At 36.1% G+C, this 23,420-nt stretch overlaps 4 protein-coding genes across 6 annotated transcripts in view; 2 read left to right on the top strand and 2 right to left on the bottom strand.

Moving 5' to 3' along the window:
* Positions 1–237: 237 nt before the first annotated feature.
* Positions 238–879, bottom strand: LOC306989954 (hemoglobin subunit beta-like; the record flags this gene model as incomplete). The annotated part of the gene is made up of 3 exons (XM_079596067.1): positions 238–366; positions 450–672; positions 788–879. 3 exons carry the CDS (start codon positions 877–879, stop codon positions 238–240), a joined length of 444 nt encoding a protein of 147 aa, XP_079452193.1.
* Positions 880–2,527: 1,648 nt separating this feature from the next.
* Positions 2,528–3,221, top strand: LOC306989942 (hemoglobin subunit beta-like; the record flags this gene model as incomplete). Its single annotated transcript, XM_079596055.1, has 3 exons — positions 2,528–2,619; positions 2,735–2,957; positions 3,041–3,221. 3 exons carry the CDS (start codon positions 2,528–2,530, stop codon positions 3,167–3,169), a joined length of 444 nt encoding a protein of 147 aa, XP_079452181.1. The 3' UTR covers positions 3,170–3,221.
* A 701-nt stretch (positions 3,222–3,922) lies between these two features.
* On the bottom strand, positions 3,923–6,379 carry hbae4 (hemoglobin alpha embryonic-4). Its single transcript, XM_079594965.1, has 3 exons — positions 5,525–6,379; positions 4,918–5,122; positions 3,923–4,777 (listed from the first exon to the last, which is right to left on the bottom strand). The coding sequence occupies exons 1-3, from the start codon at positions 5,614–5,616 to the stop codon at positions 4,649–4,651; spliced, it is 426 nt and encodes a 141-aa protein (XP_079451091.1). The 5' UTR covers positions 5,617–6,379; the 3' UTR covers positions 3,923–4,648.
* Positions 6,380–18,883: 12,504 nt separating this feature from the next.
* Positions 18,884–23,420, top strand: part of rhbdf1b (rhomboid 5 homolog 1b) — a 40,561-nt gene continuing 36,024 nt past the window's right edge. For 2 of the 3 annotated variants that reach the window (XM_079596237.1, XM_079596236.1), the window contains exon 1: positions 18,884–19,166. The gene's annotated coding sequence lies outside the window, so the exon portion shown is untranslated. The remainder of the gene's footprint in view (positions 19,167–23,420) is intronic. The other variant, XM_079596238.1, reaches the window with a different exon arrangement.

The following is a 23,420-nucleotide window of genomic DNA, read 5'->3' as shown; positions in this document are numbered from 1 at the left end:
TTAAGGTCTTGCAAGGCGTGAGAAAAGGGAGGAGCAGGAAGTGGAGATCAGATCAGAATGAACAAAGACCTCAAATGGCCTTCGTGATCCCTATGCAACCTTCTTGTAAGCCTGCGTAAACCTTTTTGATTTGAAACGTAAAGACAACTCAGTGGACAACGAAATCATCTCAGTCATTTATTTTCATTATGCAATAAACATTTTCAGTACAAGAATCTCCTCGTCCAGTTCACGAATCTAATAATACTGCCTTCTTAGGGCTGCTATAACAACAGAAATGAACTTTTGCCAAGCAGCTTGGATGTCTGGGGTGAAGTCAGTGCCCATGCGTCTAGCGATCACCACGGTCAGGCAGTCAGCCAAGAGCTGTAAAAGAAGTGGGGAAAAGTAAAGCACAGTTCCAACATAATAACCAACATGGTAACCGCGCATTGCTTTAAGACGCTAACCTGGAAATTGCCTGGGTCGACCTGCAGTTTCTCTGAGTGAAGCTCGCTAAGGGCAGTGAAGGTCTTCTTGATATTATCCATGTTTTTGAGAGCTTTCTCCAGTCCTTGAAGCACTACAATGCCGTGCGCCGCGATTTTTGGATTAGACTTGATTGCCTCCGCGTTATACAGGTTTCCAAACCCACCAAAGTACCGCTGAGTCCAAGGGTACACGACCAAGCATCTTGAGATCAGACAATAAAGACAGGTCAGGAACATTAAAAGCATTGATGTACCACAAATACTAGGCTACAACAAATACGTCCACTGGATTGAACAGTGGAAAGAGAAAATATTACCTCGTCAAGCTCTCGATGCCCACCGACTCGTAGTCGAGTTTGGCGAATACACCCTGTATCGCAGCGCGTTCCTCAGCTGTCCACTGAACCATCGTGTCTTCTTGTGGCTTCACGGCTGGACAGATGTTTAAATAGGACTGGTAGGCCGCCGCCCATGTATATCAGGCAGATCTGTTCGGCCGATAGTCCGGAGGAAAAGGCGGCAGTTGACCGATAAACTGTGAATAAACTATTGACATTGTTTCATCACCAGAGTGTGAATTTTTCATGCTGTTTATTTGTTAAACCTGACAGAGGGAGTCTTCTGTTTATGCTGCAAATTATATAGGTCTAATGTAGCTATACAAATGTCCGATCTGAGTCGAATTAAACTTGTCATATTTGCGTATAGAGATGTCAAAAGTTGAAATAACAGGCTTAGCCTATAGTTCACTGTTTTCTAAATTAAAATGATATGCTCTAGCCTATTGGGGCCAATGTAGCCTACTGTGTTTTACACTGTGTGCGTAGTAGGCCTATTCATTTTTTCACGTTTACACATTTACATTTAATTTTGTGTTGTGTTTTAGGGTTAAAGAAAATGACCGTAAACGCAACGAAAAATGTTGTGGCAGAAAATTAGGTAGGCTACAAGAACTGGGATTCCCAATGATTTCCATAGTGTTGAGATTAAAAGTAGCCACTTCAGTGAAAGTAAAGTTTCAGCTTTTAATGTTCTATTATTTTCATTTCTTAAATTTTCAGATTGACTGACGAAATCACGAGAAAATTTAAATGTTCTTACTGAAGTAATTTGAAAACCAAACTTTGAAATCTTCAGCAGCTGACTTTTAGTTTTTTTGACAACTGAGACGACTATTTCTATATATAGGCTAAACTGACCGTCAAATTCACATCGACTATTTTAAGTGATAGGCTATATCTTCTTGTTCTTTACAATAATAAATGATAACGTATACATCACATATAAATATATCAGGCATGACTTTATATTATTTGAGTAATGAGTGACAGTGTTGCACTTGATCAAGGCTGTCGGTATTAATATCTAAGGGACATGATGTTTCACGTGGGTGTGGCGCTGTCCAGAATTCAGTGCTGAAATATTGGCAGAAGTTTAGAGGGAATTGTGACGCTATCCGTTGTGCTTAAAGCATTTAAACCGTATGCTTTGCTTTACCTGAGGGTCAGTTACTTTCTGTCAGAAAAAACGTGCAAACCTTTAACAATGCCATTAATAGTGTATTATCACTAGGTATAAGATGGGGTAAGATGACCAACTTCATTTTCTCTCTCTTGACCATAGAATAGGCATATGTTACAACATATTTGAGTCTAAATTTAAGAATTATATATTTAGATTGCATATAAAATGTCCATTCATTTGGATCACTATAAACTATATTCATATCTGCCAGCCATGCATAAATGAAATAAACTAATTTTAAATTGATAAAATGAATGTGTTTTAAATACAAAATAACCAATTTAATATATCTTAGACCTATATTATTTGCAGCATAAACAGAAGACTCCCTCTGTCAGGTTTAACAAATAAACAGCATGAAAAATTCACACTCTGGTGATGAAACAATGCCAATAGTTTATTCACAGTTTATCGGTCAACTGCCGCCTTTTCCTCCGGACTATCGGCCGAACAGATCTGCCTGATATACATGGGCGGCGGCCTACCAGTCCTATTTAAACATCTGTCCAGCCGTGAAGCCACAAGAAGACACGATGGTTCAGTGGACAGCTGAGGAACGCGCTGCGATAAAGGGTGTATTCGCCAAACTCGACTACGAGTCGGTGGGCATCGAGAGCTTGACGAGGTAATATTTTCTCTTTCCACTGTTCAATCCAGTGGACGTATTTGTTGTAGCCTAGTATTTGTGGTACATCAATGCTTTTAATGTTCCTGACCTGTCTTTATTGTCTGATCTCAAGATGCTTGGTCGTGTACCCTTGGACTCAGCGGTACTTTGGTGGGTTTGGAAACCTGTATAACGCGGAGGCAATCAAGTCTAATCCAAAAATCGCGGCGCACGGCATTGTAGTGCTTCAAGGACTGGAGAAAGCTCTCAAAAACATGGATAATATCAAGAAGACCTTCACTGCCCTTAGCGAGCTTCACTCAGAGAAACTGCAGGTCGACCCAGGCAATTTCCAGGTTAGCGTCTTAAAGCAATGCGCGGCTACCATGTTGGTTATTATGTTGGAACTGTGCTTTACTTTTCCCCACTTCTTTTACAGCTCTTGGCTGACTGCCTGACCGTGGTGATCGCTAGACGCATGGGTACTGACTTCACCCCAGACATCCAAGCTGCTTGGCAAAAGTTCATTTCTGTTGTTATAGCAGCCCTAAGAAGGCAGTATTATTAGATTCGTGAACTGGACGAGGAGATTCTTGAACTGAAAATGTTTATAATGAAAAATAAAGGACTGAGATGATTTCGTTGTCTTTACGTTTCAAATCAAAAAGGTTTACGCATTAAATCCTGTGGTGCTAAAGTTGTGCTAATATTCACAACTTTAGTGACTTACAAGAAGGTTGCATAGGGATCACGAAGGCCATTTGAGGTCTTTGTTCATTCTGATCTGATCTCCACTTCCTGCTCCTCCCTTTTCTCACGCCTTACAAGACCTTAAAATATATGTTTAGCTGTTGCAATCTTTAATGTCTAAAATTCTCCTACTGAAGATCCAAAATGCAGTTGGACTTTATTGTAAAAGACTCTAATAACGCTCCAAAATATTTAGGCCTAAATGTAAGATTTAAGCATCTGAATTGCATATAAAATATATTTAAAATTATTTATTTAACATAAACTAAAAACTTAATGTGATGCACATTTATCAGTTATGCATTAATAAAACTGGCAAGAAATGTCTGCAATCAAATAAAACCATTTACAGTTATTTGATTCTATTTAAATAATCGTATTTTCAAAATGCATTTATTCAAATGGCTTAGAATCAGCATAAAGCTCCTCAGTGTGAAAACAAATAGGCCTAAATGTATTCAGTTGAAAAGTACGATCATGGTTAAAATATCGCTGACTAGCTGTAGAACAAGCTAAAATGTAAAAGATTGAAACAAACGGAATGATGATAAATATGTAGATTTGTTATTTTGTATTTAAAAGAAACATTCAGTTTATTATTACAGAAATCTTGTTTCTTCCATTTATGCATGACTGACAAATATGAGACAAAGAGAAAAAATTAAGTTGGTCATCCCATCTTAGTGATAATACACTATTAAGGCACCTTTAAAATGTAGATAGCTTTGTTAAAGTTTTACACTTCTTTTGTGGGTATACAGAAAGTAACTGACCCACGGGTAAAGAAAAGCATACTGTTTAAATAATTTCAGCACAACGGACAGCGCCACATTTTCCTTTGAACTTCGGCCAATATTTCAGCACTGACGCCTGGACAGCGCCACACCCACGTGAATCATTATGTCCCTTAGATATTAATACCGACAGCCTTGATCAAGAGCAACACTCAGTGATTTATTTCCTTTTGCATTAGTATTTAATAATCAATTTCACAACATGAAAATGTCAATGTCAAGAATAGTTTCGTATATTCAATAACATTTTATTAGGAAGCCATAATACTGAATTCCTGTCATGGATTAAATCAGTATAAACCATAAACAATACGGACACAAAAGATTACAATGAGTACAATGAGGGAGGTGCATGCCACAAGATTAGTATTATTGTTGTTATTTTTATTGAATATTCCATTGCATTACACGCATATAAGACACACGTACTTTGCAAAACATTTATTATTAATTTATTGAAGAAAAACTTTTGCAGAACCATTCGATCCTTCTTCGGAGGCTCTTCATCGGAACTTCTCGGCTAAAACAGCTGAGAATGCCGAAAGAAACTTGTCTATCGCCGCGTGTGCAACTGGTGTGAAGTTGTCACCCATGTGGCAGGCTAACGTCACGAGGATGCAATGATTGAGAAGCTGGAAAAATGTAAAAATGGTAGGTTAGTGAGTTAAATGAAAAAAAAATATACCACATCACATAACATCACATCACGTATTTGGATAAATCCTGTTGATGTGTACTGGATCAGTTAAGTGGACATATGTTGCATTAACACCTTGAAGTTTGTAGGATGTATTCGCAGTAGATAGGCGTGGAACCTGCTTAGTGGAGCCAACGTAGTAGCAAGTGTGCTTATGTTCCTCGCGCCCTCGGCTAAAGCCTGGACGATCTTCTTCCCGTGGCAGCGTAAATGGTCTGAATTGGGGCTGATATCTAGATGAGAGAAGTATGTCTTTGTTTTGGGGAACGTTGTGAACATCCTGTAAACCAGTTAATAAGGGAGAAAACAAGGTCAACAAGACAAGCACAAGACCCCTATCTCCTCCCTCTCGGTTGCTTGCGTCATCACTCATGGGCAAATATGCCAAATATGCCAAGACAATCATTGAAAAGACTTTTCATATTAAGAATATTGAACGGCGAACTATTAAGGATCCACCAAAGAGCGTAAGTAAGACTTTAACTGGTTTAATTCCCAATGTTTTACATAGTTTAAAGAAAAGCAGCATCCCAGCACGAACACTGTAAAAGTCAACGGTGAGGAGTTTTTGGAGAAAAACATCTTGTGAGTTTTTATACCTGTAAAAAATATGCTATTTTGTATATAGAAATATTTGTATGTATCTCTAAGCGTTATGTTTGTTTGATATAAGACAGCATACCTTAAAAGAGCTTCAGATCCAATATCTTCTGCCACTGGAATCATTGTGTCCCATATCTGAACAATCAGCTCTTTTTCGGTATTCGAGAGCATTACGGCGTGGTACAATTAAAATATATTTATAACTACTACCCAAATGAGTTAGCTTCTGAACAACGCGAATAAATCGATTGGTAACGATTTGACCGTTTTGCGATGCAGTTTCGATCACATATTAACCACAAACTCTCTCGACCTGATAATATGCAAAATGCAACAACAACAAAATGGAAGAGAACAGTTAGCAGAAATGTAGTTCCCGTCGGTCGCTCTCTTCAACTCACCGGCAAACGAGAGTTAATCACGTGAGAGGTGAAACTGCGCAAAGTTAGTCTGCTGTGCGTCATATTAGAGGAGCTTATGTTGTCATGTCGGGATTCCACTTGTGTTTTGAGTGACTTCAGTGATAGGCTAAGCAATTACACAATACAATGCACAAGCAACAATGAGATGTGTAAACTGTTTTGTTAGGATACAATAAGCTTGTTGCACAGTAATTCAGCCTAGAAGCGAAATTCTCAATAATTGCAATATGCTATATTAGATTTTGTTAATAACATTGATTTGATAACATTTAAACATAGGCTATTAATTATGCAGGCGATTTACATGTAGCCTACATACAATATGCAAATGCACTATTGCTACCAAATAACTGTGATATTTTTTTATATGTAACTTCCTATCTTAAACATAGACCTATTAAATAAACAGTAAACAGCTTTCAAAAGATTAAAAACATGTAGCACCTGCGTTCTCTGTAGTGATTTTACCATACTGCCAAATGTCACTCCAAACAACAAGAAAACAAAGTGAAACTGTGAAGTGCTTACACTTATGATATTAAATGACTTTGACTCTAATTTGTAATGACTATGAGCATGCACTACTGTGATAGGGAGGGGCCATGGCACGGAATCTGATAAACCTTCACGGCTGTCCCTATCAGTGGCTCAAGCTGCGGGCTGAAAGTGGGTGGAAGTTGAGGAGCAGCGTAATCACCAATCTCACTCCTGCCAGCACACACGACTACAGCATCAACTACCCATGACTCAGCTAAACTGAAGGACTACCTCTTCACGTAATGGAATCCATATCTTTTTGCATATTAATAAATGTGCAGTACCACAGGCAGTGCATGCCTGTGCTTAGGTTCATTCTTGGTTCTCTCTCTCTCTCTCTCTCTCTCTCTCTCTCTGTGTGTGTGTGTGTGTGTGTGTGTATATTAAGCTGATATAGAGTAGAAAGCTTCCGTCCATATAATTTTTTTTTTCTAATTATTATTATTTTATGTTATTTTATGGTGGCTAATCATTTACTCTGTGTTGATCATTGCTTTCAACCCTTTATGTATTTTTACTCAATGACATCTTTATTCCCCTATCTTCAACACTGCATCTGAACTAAACTTTCTCCTGCCAAAGCCCTCCCTTTAAATTTTTTATGTTCTGTTTAATTTTGTGTCTGTTTCTGTGTGGAAATTCTCAACTCTCACAACCTCAAGTGACATATCATTATAATTAATGTGGTATAAAATGTTAGAGTGTTAAAAAGGTGATAAAGTATGATTTCACTTTTCTAACTTTAGTTAGTGTGAAATGTTGCTGTTTGTGCATAAACAACATCTGCAAAGTTATAACGCTCAAAGTTCAAAGCAAAGGAAGATGTTTGCTTTTAAAGAAAAGGACTACAACAAACGGCTGGTAGGGACTACACGACATTCCTCCCGGGTTAGTGACATCAGCAACCCTAAATGTACATAAACCCCACCCCCGGGAACACACAGTCCATGATGAGAAGAGGAAAAGTTGTTGTATAAGAGTACATTTGAGAGTCAGCTCAAACTTTAGCATCCATCTTTTCACATACAATAGAAAGTCAATCTGTGTGCATCTCACAACAGTTCCTATACGAGCGATTTATAGATTATCATGAAAGAATATTCTAGTTGAAGATAGTTAACTCCACATCAGCAACATTTATTCATCAACTAACCATTCAGAGATGTCCCGTTGCATTCTGCATGTTGTCACTTCTTCTTGTGTCTCTCCATCTTTGTCTGACTCCGTTTTAACATTAAAGGCAGAATAGTTTCTGTCATTTAAAGGAGAACTCCGGTGCAAAATGAACCTTTGGTCTAATTACACATTGTTACCTAGTCAACCGTTATCTGAGATTTGTTTTCATGATTATCGAATGTAAATAGTTTTATCTCTAAAAACAGTTTAGCCTATAACGCTAGTATAACGCTAGTATATGGGGCATGGAGTAATGACAAATAAAAATCGCTTGTTAATACCACTAACAAGGCTCAAAATAGCCCCACACTAACACGGTAGCATAATGAAGGTCCCTACCTTCAAACCGAAGCATTGAGAACTTTGACAGTGTCCAAACAGTTTAATAAGAAGATATTTTATACATACAGTCAACTTCACGTATACAAGCAGAATCCATCTTGGAAAAACAGTCTCTATCAATCGATCTACGAACCACCGATCCAAATGCGCTGAACTGTGTAGAATCTCATATGGTCCAGCGCATTTGGATCGGTGGTTCGTAGATCGATTGATAGAGACTGTTTTTCCAAGATGGATTCTGCTTGTATACGTGAAGTTGACTGTATGTATAAAATATCTTCTTATTAAACTGTTTGGACACTGTCAAAGTTCTCAATGCTTCGGTTTGCATGTAGGGACCCTCATTATGCTACCGTGTTAGTGTGGGGCTATTTTGAGCCTTGTTAGTGGTATTAACAAGCGATTTTTATTTGTCATTACTCCATGCCCCATATACTAGCGTTATACTAGCGTTATAGGCTAAACTGTTTTTAGAGATAAAACTATTTACATTCGATAATCATGAAAACAAATCTCAGATAACGGTTGACTAGGTAACAATGTGTAATTAGACCAAAGGTTCATTTTGCACCGGAGTTCTCCTTTAAGTGTGTCTGGTAATCGCAGCTGCTAACAAACAAACATGAGCTCTTGAAACCCCGCCCTCTGCAGCAGCTCATTTGAATTTAAAGGGCCAGGCACAAAACGTTGCGTTTTTTGCAAACCCTAAAAAAGTGACAACTTATATAAAAATATCTGTGGGGTATTTGTGCTAAAACTTCACACACACACGCTGGGGACATCAGAGATTTATTTTACATCTTGTGGAAATGGCATTTTACAACCCCCAAACACCAATTAAAAAGGGTCTGTTCACTATAAAAAAAAAAAAAAAAAAAAAAAAAAAATCAATTTATGAATATTTGAATACAGCACAGACTCTAAAGAAGAGTAAAAGAAATAAAGATTTTATGATAAGGGATGTTTATGAAAAAACAGTGGGAAATGATGAGTTTGACAGACAGAGAACTCAAATTGAAAAAACAGATGCTTTGCAAATGTTTTGCTCTGTGTACACTGTCCTCTGGATAACCTTGTGTCCTTAAAAAACATTCTCAAATGAAAGTCTTGAAAAATATAAAACTAATATATAAAAAAAATATCATTTTTTTTAAATAAAAGCTTTATATTATTACTATGTTTTATATGTCATGTCATACACTAGTTGCTATACTTTTATTCAGCAAGGGAGCATTCAATTGATCAAAAGTACTTTTAAAGATATTTTAGAGTTATGAAAGATTTCTATCTCAAATAAATCTATTTTTCTATTTCTCAAAAAACGCTGAAAAAAAAAAGATTTCTGAAGGATCATGTGACACTAAAGAGGAATAACTGCTGAAAAAAAACAGCAGTTGTTTTACTGTATTTTTGGACGAGTGAATGCAGCCTTGGTAAGAGACAAAAACACATGTACCTTTCTTAAATTAAAATCCCTTCCTTAAAACTGAATTTAAAACAACGTACCATGCTTTCCACTAGATGGCGATAGCGCACCAAAAGCAAACGTATGTAAATCTTATGCAAACCATACTACCATATATGGGTATAAATCTATATGAGGAAATTACATTTGTATGTACTCATCCATTTATTAAAGGCTATGTTTTCAAACAATTGCATGAATAATGAATATAAAAAGCGAAGCAATTTGGTAAAGTGAGATAATATTAAATAAGTGCCAGCACAGCTGAATAAAGAAGCCAATGGGTTACCAAAGACAGATCTACCTTTCATCTCCTCGAAAGGCACGAAATACGGCAAACAGGATTACAGATTAATTATTTCCCACCGCTTTAATCCTATTGATGTGTAGTTTGCTTGAGCGCTCTAGATCACACATGCCACCCACACTGTCTAGTCTCAGCCTGCCAAACACTCAGACGTGTTATATTGTGACTGGATGGCAACGCTGATAGATATTCACTGCAGTTTACATTAGATTAGAGGATTTAGGAAGCCCATGAGTCCATATGAGGGCTGAATAGGGGAAATGAGAGAGGAAAGCAACTTGAAACCTCAATGACTTATTTAATCTTGATTGTTCTGCACATGAAACAAAATATGTGAGTGGTACATTGAAATCTTGCCAAACAGAGGCAATAAATCACGTGCACGTCTTTCAACATGACTATCTATTTGCTCACCTCTTAGGCCATGTCATGTCGCCTCATCCTGTGAATGCCCCCATGAGGGCCTTTAAACATTTATCATTCCATGACAGTTAATCCTCCTTCCCAGGACAAAAGCCACAGACAGCCATTGTGATGTGAAGCTCTGGGAGAAGACATCTGTAGTGTTATCTACAGTGAGAACTAAGCACTGCTGATGTGCGAACTATGTGCTAATAATCTAACTTTTCAGCAAGGATGCGTTCAGTTGATCAAAAAAGACAGTAAATACATGTATAGTGTTTGTAATAGATCTATATTTTAAATTGAGGCTGTTCTTGAACTTTTTATCTTTTTATCAGGATCCTGAAAAAAAAAAATGGTTTCCACAAAAATAAGCAGCGCAACTGTCAACATATTAGAATGATATCTGAAGGATCATGTGACACTGACGACTGGAGTAATGGCTGCTGGAAATTCAGCTTTGCCATTACAATAAAAAATAATTTATTCCTTCGAATTGTTATGATGTTTCACAATATTAGCTACTGTTTTTGTGTTTTTGATCAATTAAATGCAGCCTTGGTGAGCATAGGAGACTTCTTTCTAAAATGTTAAAAAAATCGGTAACACTTAGAGTAAGGTTTCATTACTTAACCTTAGTTAGCTTCTTTAGTTAACATTAACTAATTAACCACTTCTACAGCATTTATTAATATTTGTTAATGTTAATTTCAGCATTTACAAATACATTAAAATCAAAAGTTGTAACTTTTGGCTTTTAACATTAGGCAATGCACTGTGAACTAACATGAACAAACAAATGTTTTTTTTATGAACTGACGTTAAAAAATATGAACAAATACAGTAAAATATGTATTGCTCACGCGTTAGTTCATGTCAGTTAATACACTAACTATAAAATAAAACCTTGTTGTAATGTGTTACCAAATAATCTTGCTGACCCCAAATGTTTGAACGGTGTATTTAAAAAGTAATTTATTGTTATTTATTGATTATGCATTTATGCATATCATTTACTTGTTTGTACTTGTTTATGGTAATCAATAAATTACCATAAAAAACATCAAATATGTAACAAAAACAGTATCAAATATAGCCTATTTGGATCCAAAATGACTTATTTTTGAAACATTGACTGTGGAGTTTTCCTGCTCACAGTTGCACTTGGTCTTTGCATTTAAAAAGATTAATGAATGGCCATTTGCTCTTAGCTAAGACAAAAGAGATGAGACTTTTGGATTTTCTGCACGTATAGTGGAGGATTTTGGCAAGTTAGAGGCTGAAATAAAAAGTACAAAAAAAAAACATCTAAATGAGAACGTTTAAATGCAGACTTTTGCAGCACAATGGACTTTCCAAAGACCAAATGAGGCCCTCAGCACTGGCAACTGTTGAAAAGAGAGTGTCCTTACATGCACTGAATTGCTGTTACTTTAATTCTAACAAATTTATTCTATTATGAATCAATTATGTTTTAGAGTCTGATATTGATAACACGATAGAGATAAATGCAGATGATGATTTGTTAGCTAAAGTATGATGCATCGCTTCAATTTGGTTTGGATCGTATTTTCTGTATATATACACATGCTTTTATCCACATTCTCCAGACTGTCTAAAATGTTGATGAACAACCTCAGTAATAAATACTGTAAGTCACCAGGGATCTGGAACATCTCCCCTGAACTATATGTCAATGTATAGTTAGAGACAAGCAGTGGATTTACTGTCTGCACTGTTTAGAGAAAAACATCTGCAGCAGTCTCTCTCTCTCTCTCTCTCTCTCTCTCTCTCTCTCTCTCTCTCTCTCTCTCTCTCTCTCTCTCTCTCTCTCTCTCTCTCTCTCTCTCTCTCTCTCTCTCTCTCTCTCTCTCTCTCTCTCTCTCTCTCTCTCTCTCTCCACCCGAAAAGAAACAGAAAGAGCTCTTGTATCTGGCTGTTCTTGTCTGCTAACAGTCAGTGATTTACAAGAGAAACTCCTCATTTGCTTTCAGTTGCAAATGAGATACTAGAATGACTCGCATGTTACTAAAAGGAACCAATGCGTGGTTTCTTTATTGATAGCTATAGCTATACATTGTTGAAAACAAGCAGGTCTCCGAGTCAGGTTCTCTAAGGGAATATGGACATGTCATCAGGTGGAGGGCTACTGTAAACTAGTACTCCCTTCTGGCCCCCATAAACTAGAAGGTCATGGGGAACACAAGAGAGCAGAAGCACTTTCAGTTCTCCTGTGAACGGCTGCCAGCTGTGCTTCCTGCTCTGGGCCTCGGCAGGGGAACAGGGATCTTTGAAGCGGTCACGGCGTGTAGGTGAGCAGCCGGCAGTGGTAAGAAGCTGCAGAGCGTACTGAGAGAGAGTGTGTGAAAACAAGGTTTACAGAGTGTGATCTTTTTAAGATCATTAATTATTGAGAGAACACAAGCAAACATGCTCTTGTTCTGAATATCAGGGATTCGGCTTTAGGCAAGAGACTTACAGTAATCAACTGAGAAAATGATTTTATGATTCACTCATAATTTAAAGACAATCCATGTGTTCAAATATGCGCACTTTGCCACTACACCCTAAAAGCAACTGATTTGCCTCAACGACAACCAAAAATAAATTACAGTAAGAAATAAATAACACAATAGCTTGTATCAATCTTTTTGAGTTATGGCAACTTTTATTGAAATTGTATTTAGTAAGTTCCAAAATGTCAAAAGTAATGAGTAGTGATTCTGGAACCAATTCTATACTTATTTAGTATGTACTTTTAATGAACATGTAAAATATTACTTGTCACTAGCAGTAGTTCAGTTAGTGCTCAAGTACACAACCTAACCATGAGCATTGTTCTTTAACACAATGGTAACCACAAAAGTGAAACATAACACGCTCTTTTAAATGTCAAACACAACTGCATTAAATAACATGTATTTCCCTTTACTAAAGGAGAAACAAAAAATAACAATTCTGTTTATCAATTTATTTTCCTAATCCAGTCCTATATATGCAAAGGACACTGGACAACTTTATTTAAAATATAATTATAATTATTATAATAATTATAATAATAATAATTATTATTATTATCAATTAACACAGAAATTTAAATTACAAAAGCATTGAAGGAATAATCATAACCAGATGCCACATGGTGTATCCGGGATTACACAGTCCACCCAAAGGAATAATAATGTCTGAGGAAACTAGAAAATCTGGGATCTTACTCACAAAGGCTCATGCTGTTATGATTGATCTGATGATGAAGATGAAAGGCACAAGAGCATAAAGCAGAAATTGCTAAGTATTCCCTGGCAGGTGCAAGCTTTGAATATCAAAAGGATGAAACATCAATGATCTGTTTTTATTTCTGGATGTTCCAAACAAAATCAAGGTCTCTATTGGCACACTTTTTGTGTAGTGAAAAAATGATGGTAATCTGCTTCCTGCTTTACAGAAATGTCTGATGATGATTGAACAATACCACCTTATTGTCAGGTGGTTCATCTTAACTTATGTAAATCCCTCAGCAGACCCAGATACTGGGCCCATGAAGCCAGAGCCAGTGTGAACGCCAGAAGCCATATTTGTCCCCGAGCCTGAACCAGTCTGATGTGCGAGAGCCGGCACCAACGTCCGGTCCTGTGGGTATTTTAGTGGCGATAGATGGCATGGAGTGGAGCCCTGCTCATATTCCTACTGAGGAGGATTTGCTTTTTCCGTTCCATGCACACTGTAAAAAATGTGGCTGCGATTAGTTAAAATTTGTTGAGATAACTTAAATATCCAACTTAACCAAACTAAACTAAAGTTAACTAAACTTAATATTTTAAGTCAAGCTTGAACACATACTTTTTAAAGTTGAAACAATGTTGGATTCTAAGTTGTGCTAAATAATCGCAGCAATTTTTTTTTACAGTGCAGTAATAGATGATGACATCGATGATGTCCGTTCTCAAAGCCTCTATCAGAGCTGGACAGCAGTGAATATTGGGCTTAGTATAGAAGCTTGTTTTTGCCATGGAATAAAACAAATTAATAAGGTAATTGTAAAGATATAAACTCACATTTGCAAGACACTTTTTAGAATCTTGAAATATACAGTTGCAATTGTGAGAAAAAAAGGTCAGAATTGTGAGATAAAAAGTCTCAGTTATCTTTTTTTATTGCATGGCAGACTAGCACAGAAGGAAGAAGTTTAACCAGCAGGATCATGGGTCACAAGAAAATGTGTTTTTGTAGCTGCTGTATAGGCTTTAGTAGTGACAATTCAGTTATGTATTTGAAATTGCAATGGCCAACACAGCCCTGTCCATTGTAATATTATACACTGTGTTTAAAAGAAGCCTGTCATCAGCTTTGATGAACTCCTGGGACTCCCCGGGACTCCCCTCACCTTGACATCCTGGTTCACAGAGTCAATGTCCCAACATTAAATCTGGACAAAAACTTCCTCTACTCATCTTACACCAATTTACCACACCATCCTGGAAATTCCTGGTGATCTAAGGGTTTTTCCCCATCATGGTTAAGATTTAGCTGCTTTCATTTCATCAGTTAAACTTCAGTGAAGAACTTTCATCAGTTACCTTACGGTAACTTAAGCTTCCCAAATAATGATTTTGCTTTTCTTTCTTTTTTTTTGGATCAACATCAGATTCTGTACATATTTACTGCTTTGTAGTCGTCTGTAGTATCTCACATTCCCAAAGCTTCCCTGAACAATTTATGGTCCCAAGATAGACTAGAGACTAGAGGGATAATGAACCATCATCTTGTCGCCCCTGAGCTACTACGAGTTTAGCAGTGCTCCTGGTCGTCTTTATCTGGCTAATAAACAGAGTTTGCGGGGAGCTATGGAAGCACTTACTCTTCTGGCGTCTAATCATTTCCGTTCTCTCTCTGGTTTAGCCTGGAGAACCGGAGCAGTTGAGCTTGCCAGTATTGGTTAGAGGGTATGCAGACAGAAGCCACATAAACAACATTTAACCTCAAATCCCTAATACACTGTGACAGATAACTGACAATATAGAGGAACAGACTCAATGGCTTTTGTATAAGCTTTCAAAATGTCACAAATAAAGCAGAAGCAAGTGCCAGATGATTCGGTTTTGAATACGATCTTCACATTTGCTCGTTGGATAGACAAATTTGGAAGATAGTAGATATCCGACCATACCTCCATAATTTCTTGAGTCGTTTTAATTTCCATGTAAGTTCACGATGCACACCTGAAAAAAAAAACTATAATATAAATCTGCCTTTAACTGATCCAAATACTGTATTTATAATTAATTATAACGAGTTAGGCTAATTCATTTTTCATACCTTGAGATCATTTGCTACAACAACACAATTAGTAATTATGACATCATTAAGACATGAAAAGTTGAAATTATGAGGTTGATCAAATAAAATTATGACAAAAACGTGCTTATTATGATTAATTAACTACTTATTATAATTATTAATTATTTTTGATCCACTAAAAAGACTCAGAATCTTATCAGAGTCATTTGTTTGTGAATAAGATGCTGTGTCTCATTCCGAAGGCCCTCCGGAGGTTGCATTTGTTGGCTGCATATTGAGGATGCCTCATTTTAGAAAAGCAACCATTATAAAGTTGATAGAGCACTGCAATAATGACGTATTGTGTAAGCTAACCCAGAAGTTAGCATCACCCATGGTTCCCTCGACAGAAAAGCACGAATTTTTTAATTGGCTTTTGTATTATTGCAGAAAATAAGCTCTGTGACGAAATGTTTATGATTATTATAAGTTTTGTGCATTGTGATAATCTTCACAAATGAACACAACTTTTATTTGTGTTAAAAATACACAATTTTTAACACAAAACTTCCCTCCTGAAAGTTTGAGTTAGAATAGTCTGCAAGGGTGCAGCCCTTGAAATGAGACACAACAAGAGAACACACTTTATCAATTGCTATTATCTTGTGGGTTGTTTTTAATCGTATTACATTAAGGTAAAAAAAAATATTTTCTTCCCTTTTTGCCATGGCGAAGAAGATTCAACAGCAGACGAGTGATTAAAGGGCAAGTATTTTTGAGCTATGAGCATAGAACAGCATGAGTGAGTGTGAACCACAAACACACACCGCAGTGCACAAGAAGACATAAAGCGTACAGGGTTCAGACAGGGTTAAATCTGCAGGTCAGAACATAATGTCTTCCATATGCTGATAGAGCTTTAATGACATGCATGCCCTCTCCTCTTTCTACCTGCATTCCTTCATCAACACAGCACTAAATCTCTGATAGCTCCCCCATGCAGGGATTGATTCATTGCAAGGGTGATTCAAAGATATCTGTTCCTTTTCTCTTCTTCCTCTGTGTAGCAAATGTGCCCTCATGTGGATCAGCATTTCTGATTTGTTCTGCTTTCAGTCGTGGGCTGATGTTGTAATATCAGTGTGTGGAATCAAAGCTCTCCACACCTCATGACAAAAACGTAAGATTGAGTGGCAAGGAGCAACTGCAGAGTTTAAGAACAGAGCAGAGCTCTCCATTGCATGAGATCTAGAAGTGTGTGTATGCACTTTGTAAATAAGATTGTTCTTTGAGGTACATTTTTTAATTCTGTTGCATTCCGTTTCTTTAGTATATATCAATTATAATTAGGGCTGCATAACGATTAATCGCAACTAATCGTTTGCAGAATAAAAGTTTTTGTTTACATCATAAATGTGTGTGTACTGTGTAAAATAATTATGTATTTTGCATGTATATATTAAAAAAAATATTTACATGTTTATATACATTTTTATATTTAAATATAATTTATATGATATATAATTATAAATACTTACAGTAATATATAAATAGATTTTTTTTCTTAAAATTTATACATGCATGTTTGTGTATTTATATATACATAATTATTATACACAGTACACACACATTTATGATGTAAACAAAAACTTTTATTCTGCAAACGATTAGTTGCGATTAATCGTTATGCCCTAATTATAAGTCAGTTTTATTTTTGAGTATTGAGAATTTAGTAAGGAAAGAGTTTTGATGTTAATGAATAAATGTAAATGTAAAATAAGCCTAAAATGTCAAGCACTGGAAAATCCCAGCCGGAATTTTGTCCATCCTGCAGGAGGAATGCTGTTCATTTTCAGGAAGGGGAAGAGGATGCATCCACATGCAGATCCAATCAAAATATAGGGATCAGCATCGTCTGGTTCTTTAGGGACGATCCTATCGTCCTATGTTTACTTTTGTTTCCTCTCATCAAATGTGGTTTTCTGTGCCAGAAGGAGGAGTGGTACCTGTCTGAATTAAAGACACGCTCCACTGCCGAAATATGTCATAATCATCCAGATGTTATATTCAAGAAACATGTGTTACAATTTTTTTTGAGCCGAACAAAGAGAGGCCGGGTCTAAAATGATCAAGGCTACTTTTCTTTCCTATACAGCACTATTAGCATTACCCTGCATCTTTTGAATGTGTGTGTTAGATTTCCACAATTATCCTCTCATTTGGTTCATTCTCTATGACACTTTCCTATTACGGTTGCTACAGTTACTGTGTCCAAATTCAATAGTGAATACACTGAGCATGGGTCTCCTTTCTGAAAAGTGAAAAGCAATCATTGTAACTTTGAAGCTAAACTGAATCCATGGATGAGAGATCTCATTACTAAGACATTTAGTCCATGGCGGCACACTAACACGGCATGAGGAGCTGTCAGTTTGAGTTACTTCAGTTTCCCTCACACGCAACTGAAAGTGCTATGATAGTTACCTTAATCTTTCCACATGATAAGGCAAAAGGAGACATCTGACCCACAGATATCATTGCATGAAAGTCACATAAAGTCACACAATTTCATATTTTGCACAGCTTAATACTTCTGAACATCCAACATTGGCTAATCAAGCTTTTATGTAAACATTCAAGAATAAATGTATAATAATACATGGGGAATGTACATCAGCTGTTGAGTTTGTGGTCCTAAAACATGGAAGAGAATTAGGATTTTCAAGCTGAGGGTTTCCTCTGGAATTTCCTGTTTTTAAAATAGCAGTTTTGGATGTAGATGTGTAAAATACGATCTGTGATTGACTTTACTTAGAGATTTCATATTTTTTGTACATAAATTATACATATTCATACCTCACATGTTAATTTGATTTGTTTAAAAAAAAAAGAAGAAGAAAAAAAAAAGTTAAATGGCCTGCCACACATATGTAGGTTTGAGTGCTTGACTAGGCCTACTCAAACCAGTGCATGCCTTTTATAGATATAGCGGATTATGAACAATGGCTTCAGAATTCCCGCCTAATCTATTGTGTGTAGGCTATAACATGTAAAACTAAATTCGAAAGCCTCATTAAGTAAAACCAAAACGTATTTTACTCCTAAACCGAAAACCACATTTCTAAAAACCCACTGGAAATTCCTAAGGGAACCTATATGGAGGATGACCTACAAATTGACATCATGCCTGAATAGCTAGGCTATAGAAAGTCTTATGTGTTATAAATAAGAGTCTATATTAGCAATTGTTAAATTATGTTAGAGGTTCAAATGAAGGTTCAATTATATTTTATTTTGTGCAAAGGACGGGAAAAATCTCAAGGCAATGTACAGGAGGCAATGTATGTTTATTCTAGAGCAGCACTTGATGTTTCTTAAATGACGCACAACAGCGGTTTCTGCATCCTCCTTTTGCGGTTAGGCATCAGTAGCTAGGTTACGCCCATGGGTGCCGCTGATTGGTTAGTGACATCTGCACGTCCATGTAGTCTCCGCCCACTCTGTTTCTTTCTGCGCGTGTGGGCGTATTTTTGCAGCTTGAAACTGAACTAGACTGAAACTCTCCGCCCTGCGCTGGACTTCAAGAGTGGGAATTTACGAGGCTGGCAGCATGGTTTTTATTTACAGCCTTGTCGCAAACTTTGGATTCAGGATTTGACTATGTAAAATCACATTTCTTTCGTACTGTTTAATTATGCTTTGACAATATATTTCTTCTGCGACGAAGGCGCATCACACTGAACTCCGGTTAATGAACAAACCTAGTCGCTGAGATCTGAAAGTCCATCAGAAGGTATGGCTTTATTTTAATGACACTTTACGTTTGGTGTTTTAAAGTTGCACCCATGGTAACAGATGTTGCATCTTTATTGGTTGAGATTAGGATGAGTGTCTAACTCACGTGCGGCTGGATGCATCCTGGATTTGTTTTCATAAAGAACAGCATATTGCCCGAGCTTGTGTGCAGAAGTAGGCTACATTGCACATTATTTTTTCTAAATGATGGCTGTTTTACAAACTAGTGAGCTGCCAACCTAGATAGCATTTTGGGTCACCGTATTTGCCTGTTGTGGCTAAAAAGGAAGTCTAGGAAGCTCACCAGGTTTTTAGACACAGCCCATAAATGTGTGCTACTGTAAAATGATTTTGCAAAGCTATTGCATGCATCTGTAATCTGGCTGCATGATAATCTGCAGTTGGTGGATTAAGTGTAAGCGTCACTGCTTTAGTCATTTTAATGGACACGGATTCTCCTCAGTCTGGGGCTTTTCTCCATGTTCCAGAAGAATAAACCACATAAGAATGTCAACAAATATGAACAACTCCAACAACTTAATATCTCTGTTTTATATTTTAAACTGCTTTTTGCCATTTTGTCATGTTCTCAGGACAATAATATTTCTCATAAATGTCAGGCTTGGGCAAGATCTCACATGTTTTAAATGTTAGAATGGTAACGCTTTACAATAAAGTTTCATAACGTTAGTAGCCTAAGGCCTGGTTTCACATACGGGGTTTAGACTAAGCCAGGATTAGGCCTTAGTTCAATTAGGAAATGTAATAGATTTTTTAAAACATGCCTTAGAAAAAACATTACTGGTGTGCATCTTGAGATAAAACAATGACACTGACATATTTTAAGATATGTCAGTGCAAGTTGCTTTCAGTTAAAACGGCTGAAACATGCAGTTTAGTCTGGAACTAGCTTAAAGGGATATTTCAAAAATGAAACATTTGGCATAATTTACCTGCCCTCAAATTGTTACAAACCTGCTTGAGTTTCTTTATGGTGTTGAACACAAAAGAATATATTTTAAAGAATGTTGTTTACCAGACAGATGACAAGAGCCGTTGACTTCCATAGTAGGAAAATTTTTTTTACTATGGAAGTCAACTGACTGGTTACCAACATTCTTTAATGTATTTAGCTAATTGTTCATTGTTTATGCTATTTCAAAGTGCATTAACAAATATTAACAACTTAAGTTTATAAAAAAAAGTATTAGTAAATGTTGAAATTATCATTGGTGAAGCTTAGTAAATGCTGTAGAAGTATTGTTCATTGTAAGTTCATGTTAACCAATAGAGTTAACTAATGTTTACAACTTAAACCTGTGAAGTTTTACCATTTTTGCTGTTTCATAAATTGTTCTGTTTCATAATTATTTTACTGTTAACCTATTATAGGCTGTTTAATACCAGCTTCCATTGTGACAACTTATTCCATATAGTATGACAACAACCCAGCTATCTTTTTTTTGTTTGTCTATGCAGAAATCCTTCATCTTTATGAAAGCTGCATCACATTTTAGTGGTTACACCTGCAGGAATGTGCAAGGTGCACATGCAAAGTTAATTCAAACATCTGATGTCCTGAAACTGGTTGTTCTTTCGTTTATTTGAGTGACTACAATTTTATCAGTGGATGGATGAAAGCTTTTCCCACATGAATTTTTTTCTCACTTGTATTTTACTTACTGTCTTACATGCAGCACTGAGTATTAGGCCTGTCTGGACACTATTAAAGGGTCCGTGAAGGTGAAAGTGTAGCCCAGGGAATACAGGAACGCATCCTTCAGTCCTGCTCTGAGCCATTAGTGCTGTATATGAGCAGAGGCGCTGAGTTTCATGGTGAAAAGAACTGTTACAATACAATGTCCTTCTCAGTGGACCTCAAGGAAGTCTCTTACATCATTTGTATCTGACTATTAATCTCTAAATCAGTGATTATTCAATAGTGGACAAACATGCTGCGTGCAGATTTTTGTGAAGATGACGGGCCAACATTCAACCATCTGGTGACTACAATGCTCACTGAATCTTGTTTAATAGATCAGATTTGCATAAATAGGGCTATTTACTTATATATCAAGCTTGGCCATTTTAGAGTTATCGGTTTTTCTTGTTCTTGCGAAAGAGAATAAGTTACTTTCTCGTGGGACTGTTGCGATTATTAAATAGTAGTCTGATCATGGTTATTCGATCAAATCACAATTATTTGAGATAACCGCAATAATTGTGCAGTTTAACATTTTAAACATGTTTTTCCAAAGAATATAAAAAAACACTGTTGTGACAGTCAAAGCAAGCTCTACAAAATGAGGTTTTGTGGGTTTAATCGCAATGCATTATTATATTATATTTTATTAATTATTTTATATTATATAAACATTAATTTTCACAGCTTTAAAGTAAACCACAAGGGTCTATTTTATTATAATTTTATTTGTATAATTTGAATTATTATATATACAATTCCAAGTAGGCCTAAATAAATAACATATGGGACTTACAGAGTGGCATGAACAAAACTGAATTAAATTGTTAATCGCAATTATTTGTATGACAATTAATTCAGAATTCATGATCTTGACAGGCCTACTTTCTTGTGCATGTTTTGAAATAAAAGCTAATACATATTTTGGCTGCTGTATGTATGTATCTAAAGCATCTAGAGATGTTACAGTGTGAGGTAATCTCCTCTTTTGTGAGGAGTATATGATCCCATTTGTAGATTTATCATAAGCTTGTCTGATTTGAACCCACACACTTTACCATAGCTTTGCGTCTCTCAATTTGGTAATAGCATGTCAGATAAACACAGCAATTGACTGTTTCTTGGAATAGGTGTTATATTATGAAATCACAGCACACTGTACGGCTTTGTTCAGCTGACTCTCACACATCTCCCTCAAGCTCATGTTCTACCTCTTCCTTATGCAAGGTCATATTATTGCTTATGATTTATAATCTTTTAAGATTCCAATTTTTTTCCTAGCTGTTTGGTAATCAGTATAAACGTGAGTTTTGCATCAGACTGGACTGAATTTCCTGGCGTCTTTTTTACAGCATTGTAATTGAAATTAGAGTATGGCTCATACACTATCATTCAAAGTTATTATTTTTTTTAAAGACACCGAGGACTAGAGTAATGACTTCTTAAAATGTAGCTTTGCTATTAAAGGAATTAATGACATTTTAAAATATAATTTTAGATTTGATCAAATAAATGCAGCCTTGTTGAGTGAAAGAGACTTATTTCACTTCTTTCATTTATTTCATAGTCATACAACCCCTAAACTTTTAAACACTTCCCCCAAAATGTAACCCACACCTAAAAATCTTCTCAACACTTAATTTAAAACCAAACCTAACTTTTTATGAGCTTTTTTCATAAAGAATGTGCTTTTGCTTATTTTATTTTTTTCAAAATAAATACCACTTGGTTTGATGTTTTAATATTCAATGCAATAATATGCAAATCATTTTCATGTCTGTAACATGCTGCATTTATAATAATGCAAGTAACAGTCAAGTGGACAAAAGTTTTCTTGCAGCTTTCAGGAAGTACAGACTAGTTCAGACATATCCCAAACTACCATACAAAAAAAGTGAGACATAAGAGCTGTCAGATCACAGGGAGTGCTTTCAATTCCATATTTCTTTTTAAAAATCTGTTCAGTTGATAACCAACACATCAAACGGATCTGATTTAGATGATTACTTTGTCAGCATGACAGAATTTTATGTGACTTTATAGAGTAATGGATGGTTTGATTTAGCAAAAGGCCTGTTAGTCAGCCATGCGCAGGCAGTGTTTTGGGTAACTCGTTACAAGTAACTGTTACGTAATCAGATTACTTTATCAAGTAACTAGTAAAGTAACGCATTACTTTTTCAATTTACAACAAAATGTGTGTGTGTGTGTGTGTTGTGTAAACATGATGGTTATTTTAGTTCTAGACTAAATGTGAACATGCATTTACTCATCTCACTTGCATGAAAACATTCAGTATTCCTCAAAATGAATAAAAACAGTAAAAGGCAATCTCAGAATTTAACGCAAAACTTTTATAATGAACTATATTAAATTACACAAATATACTTTATGTATTTTAATCTCACTTTATTAACCAATGTTTTTTCTGCTGACCTTCATTGATCTAATTAAACCATACTAATAAGCAAAAATCACTTTAGATTAGATTTATAAATAAGAGTGTTGAACTTCCTTCTCTTGTATCCTATTGCTCTTTAATCCAGAATA

Source organism: Phoxinus phoxinus (genome assembly GCF_949152265.1).
Source record: "Phoxinus phoxinus genome assembly, chromosome: 21".
Taxonomy (NCBI): Eukaryota; Metazoa; Chordata; class Actinopteri; order Cypriniformes; family Leuciscidae; genus Phoxinus; species Phoxinus phoxinus.
The sequence above is the reverse complement of the archived record's forward strand: the minus strand, read 5'-3'. Positions and strand labels throughout refer to the sequence as shown.

Excerpts from the sequence above, each read along its gene's own strand:
- hbae4 (XM_079594965.1), bottom strand. The coding sequence starts at position 5,616 with ATGCTCTCGAATACCGAAAAAGAGCTGATTGTTCAGATATGGGACACA. Across the intron at positions 5,123-5,524 it reads GGATCTGAAGCTCTTTTAAG|GATGTTCACAACGTTCCCCA; the intron begins GTATGCTGTCTT and ends ACTGGTTTACAG. Across the intron at positions 4,778-4,917 it reads TACATCCTACAAACTTCAAG|CTTCTCAATCATTGCATCCT; the intron begins GTGTTAATGCAA and ends ACATTTTTCCAG.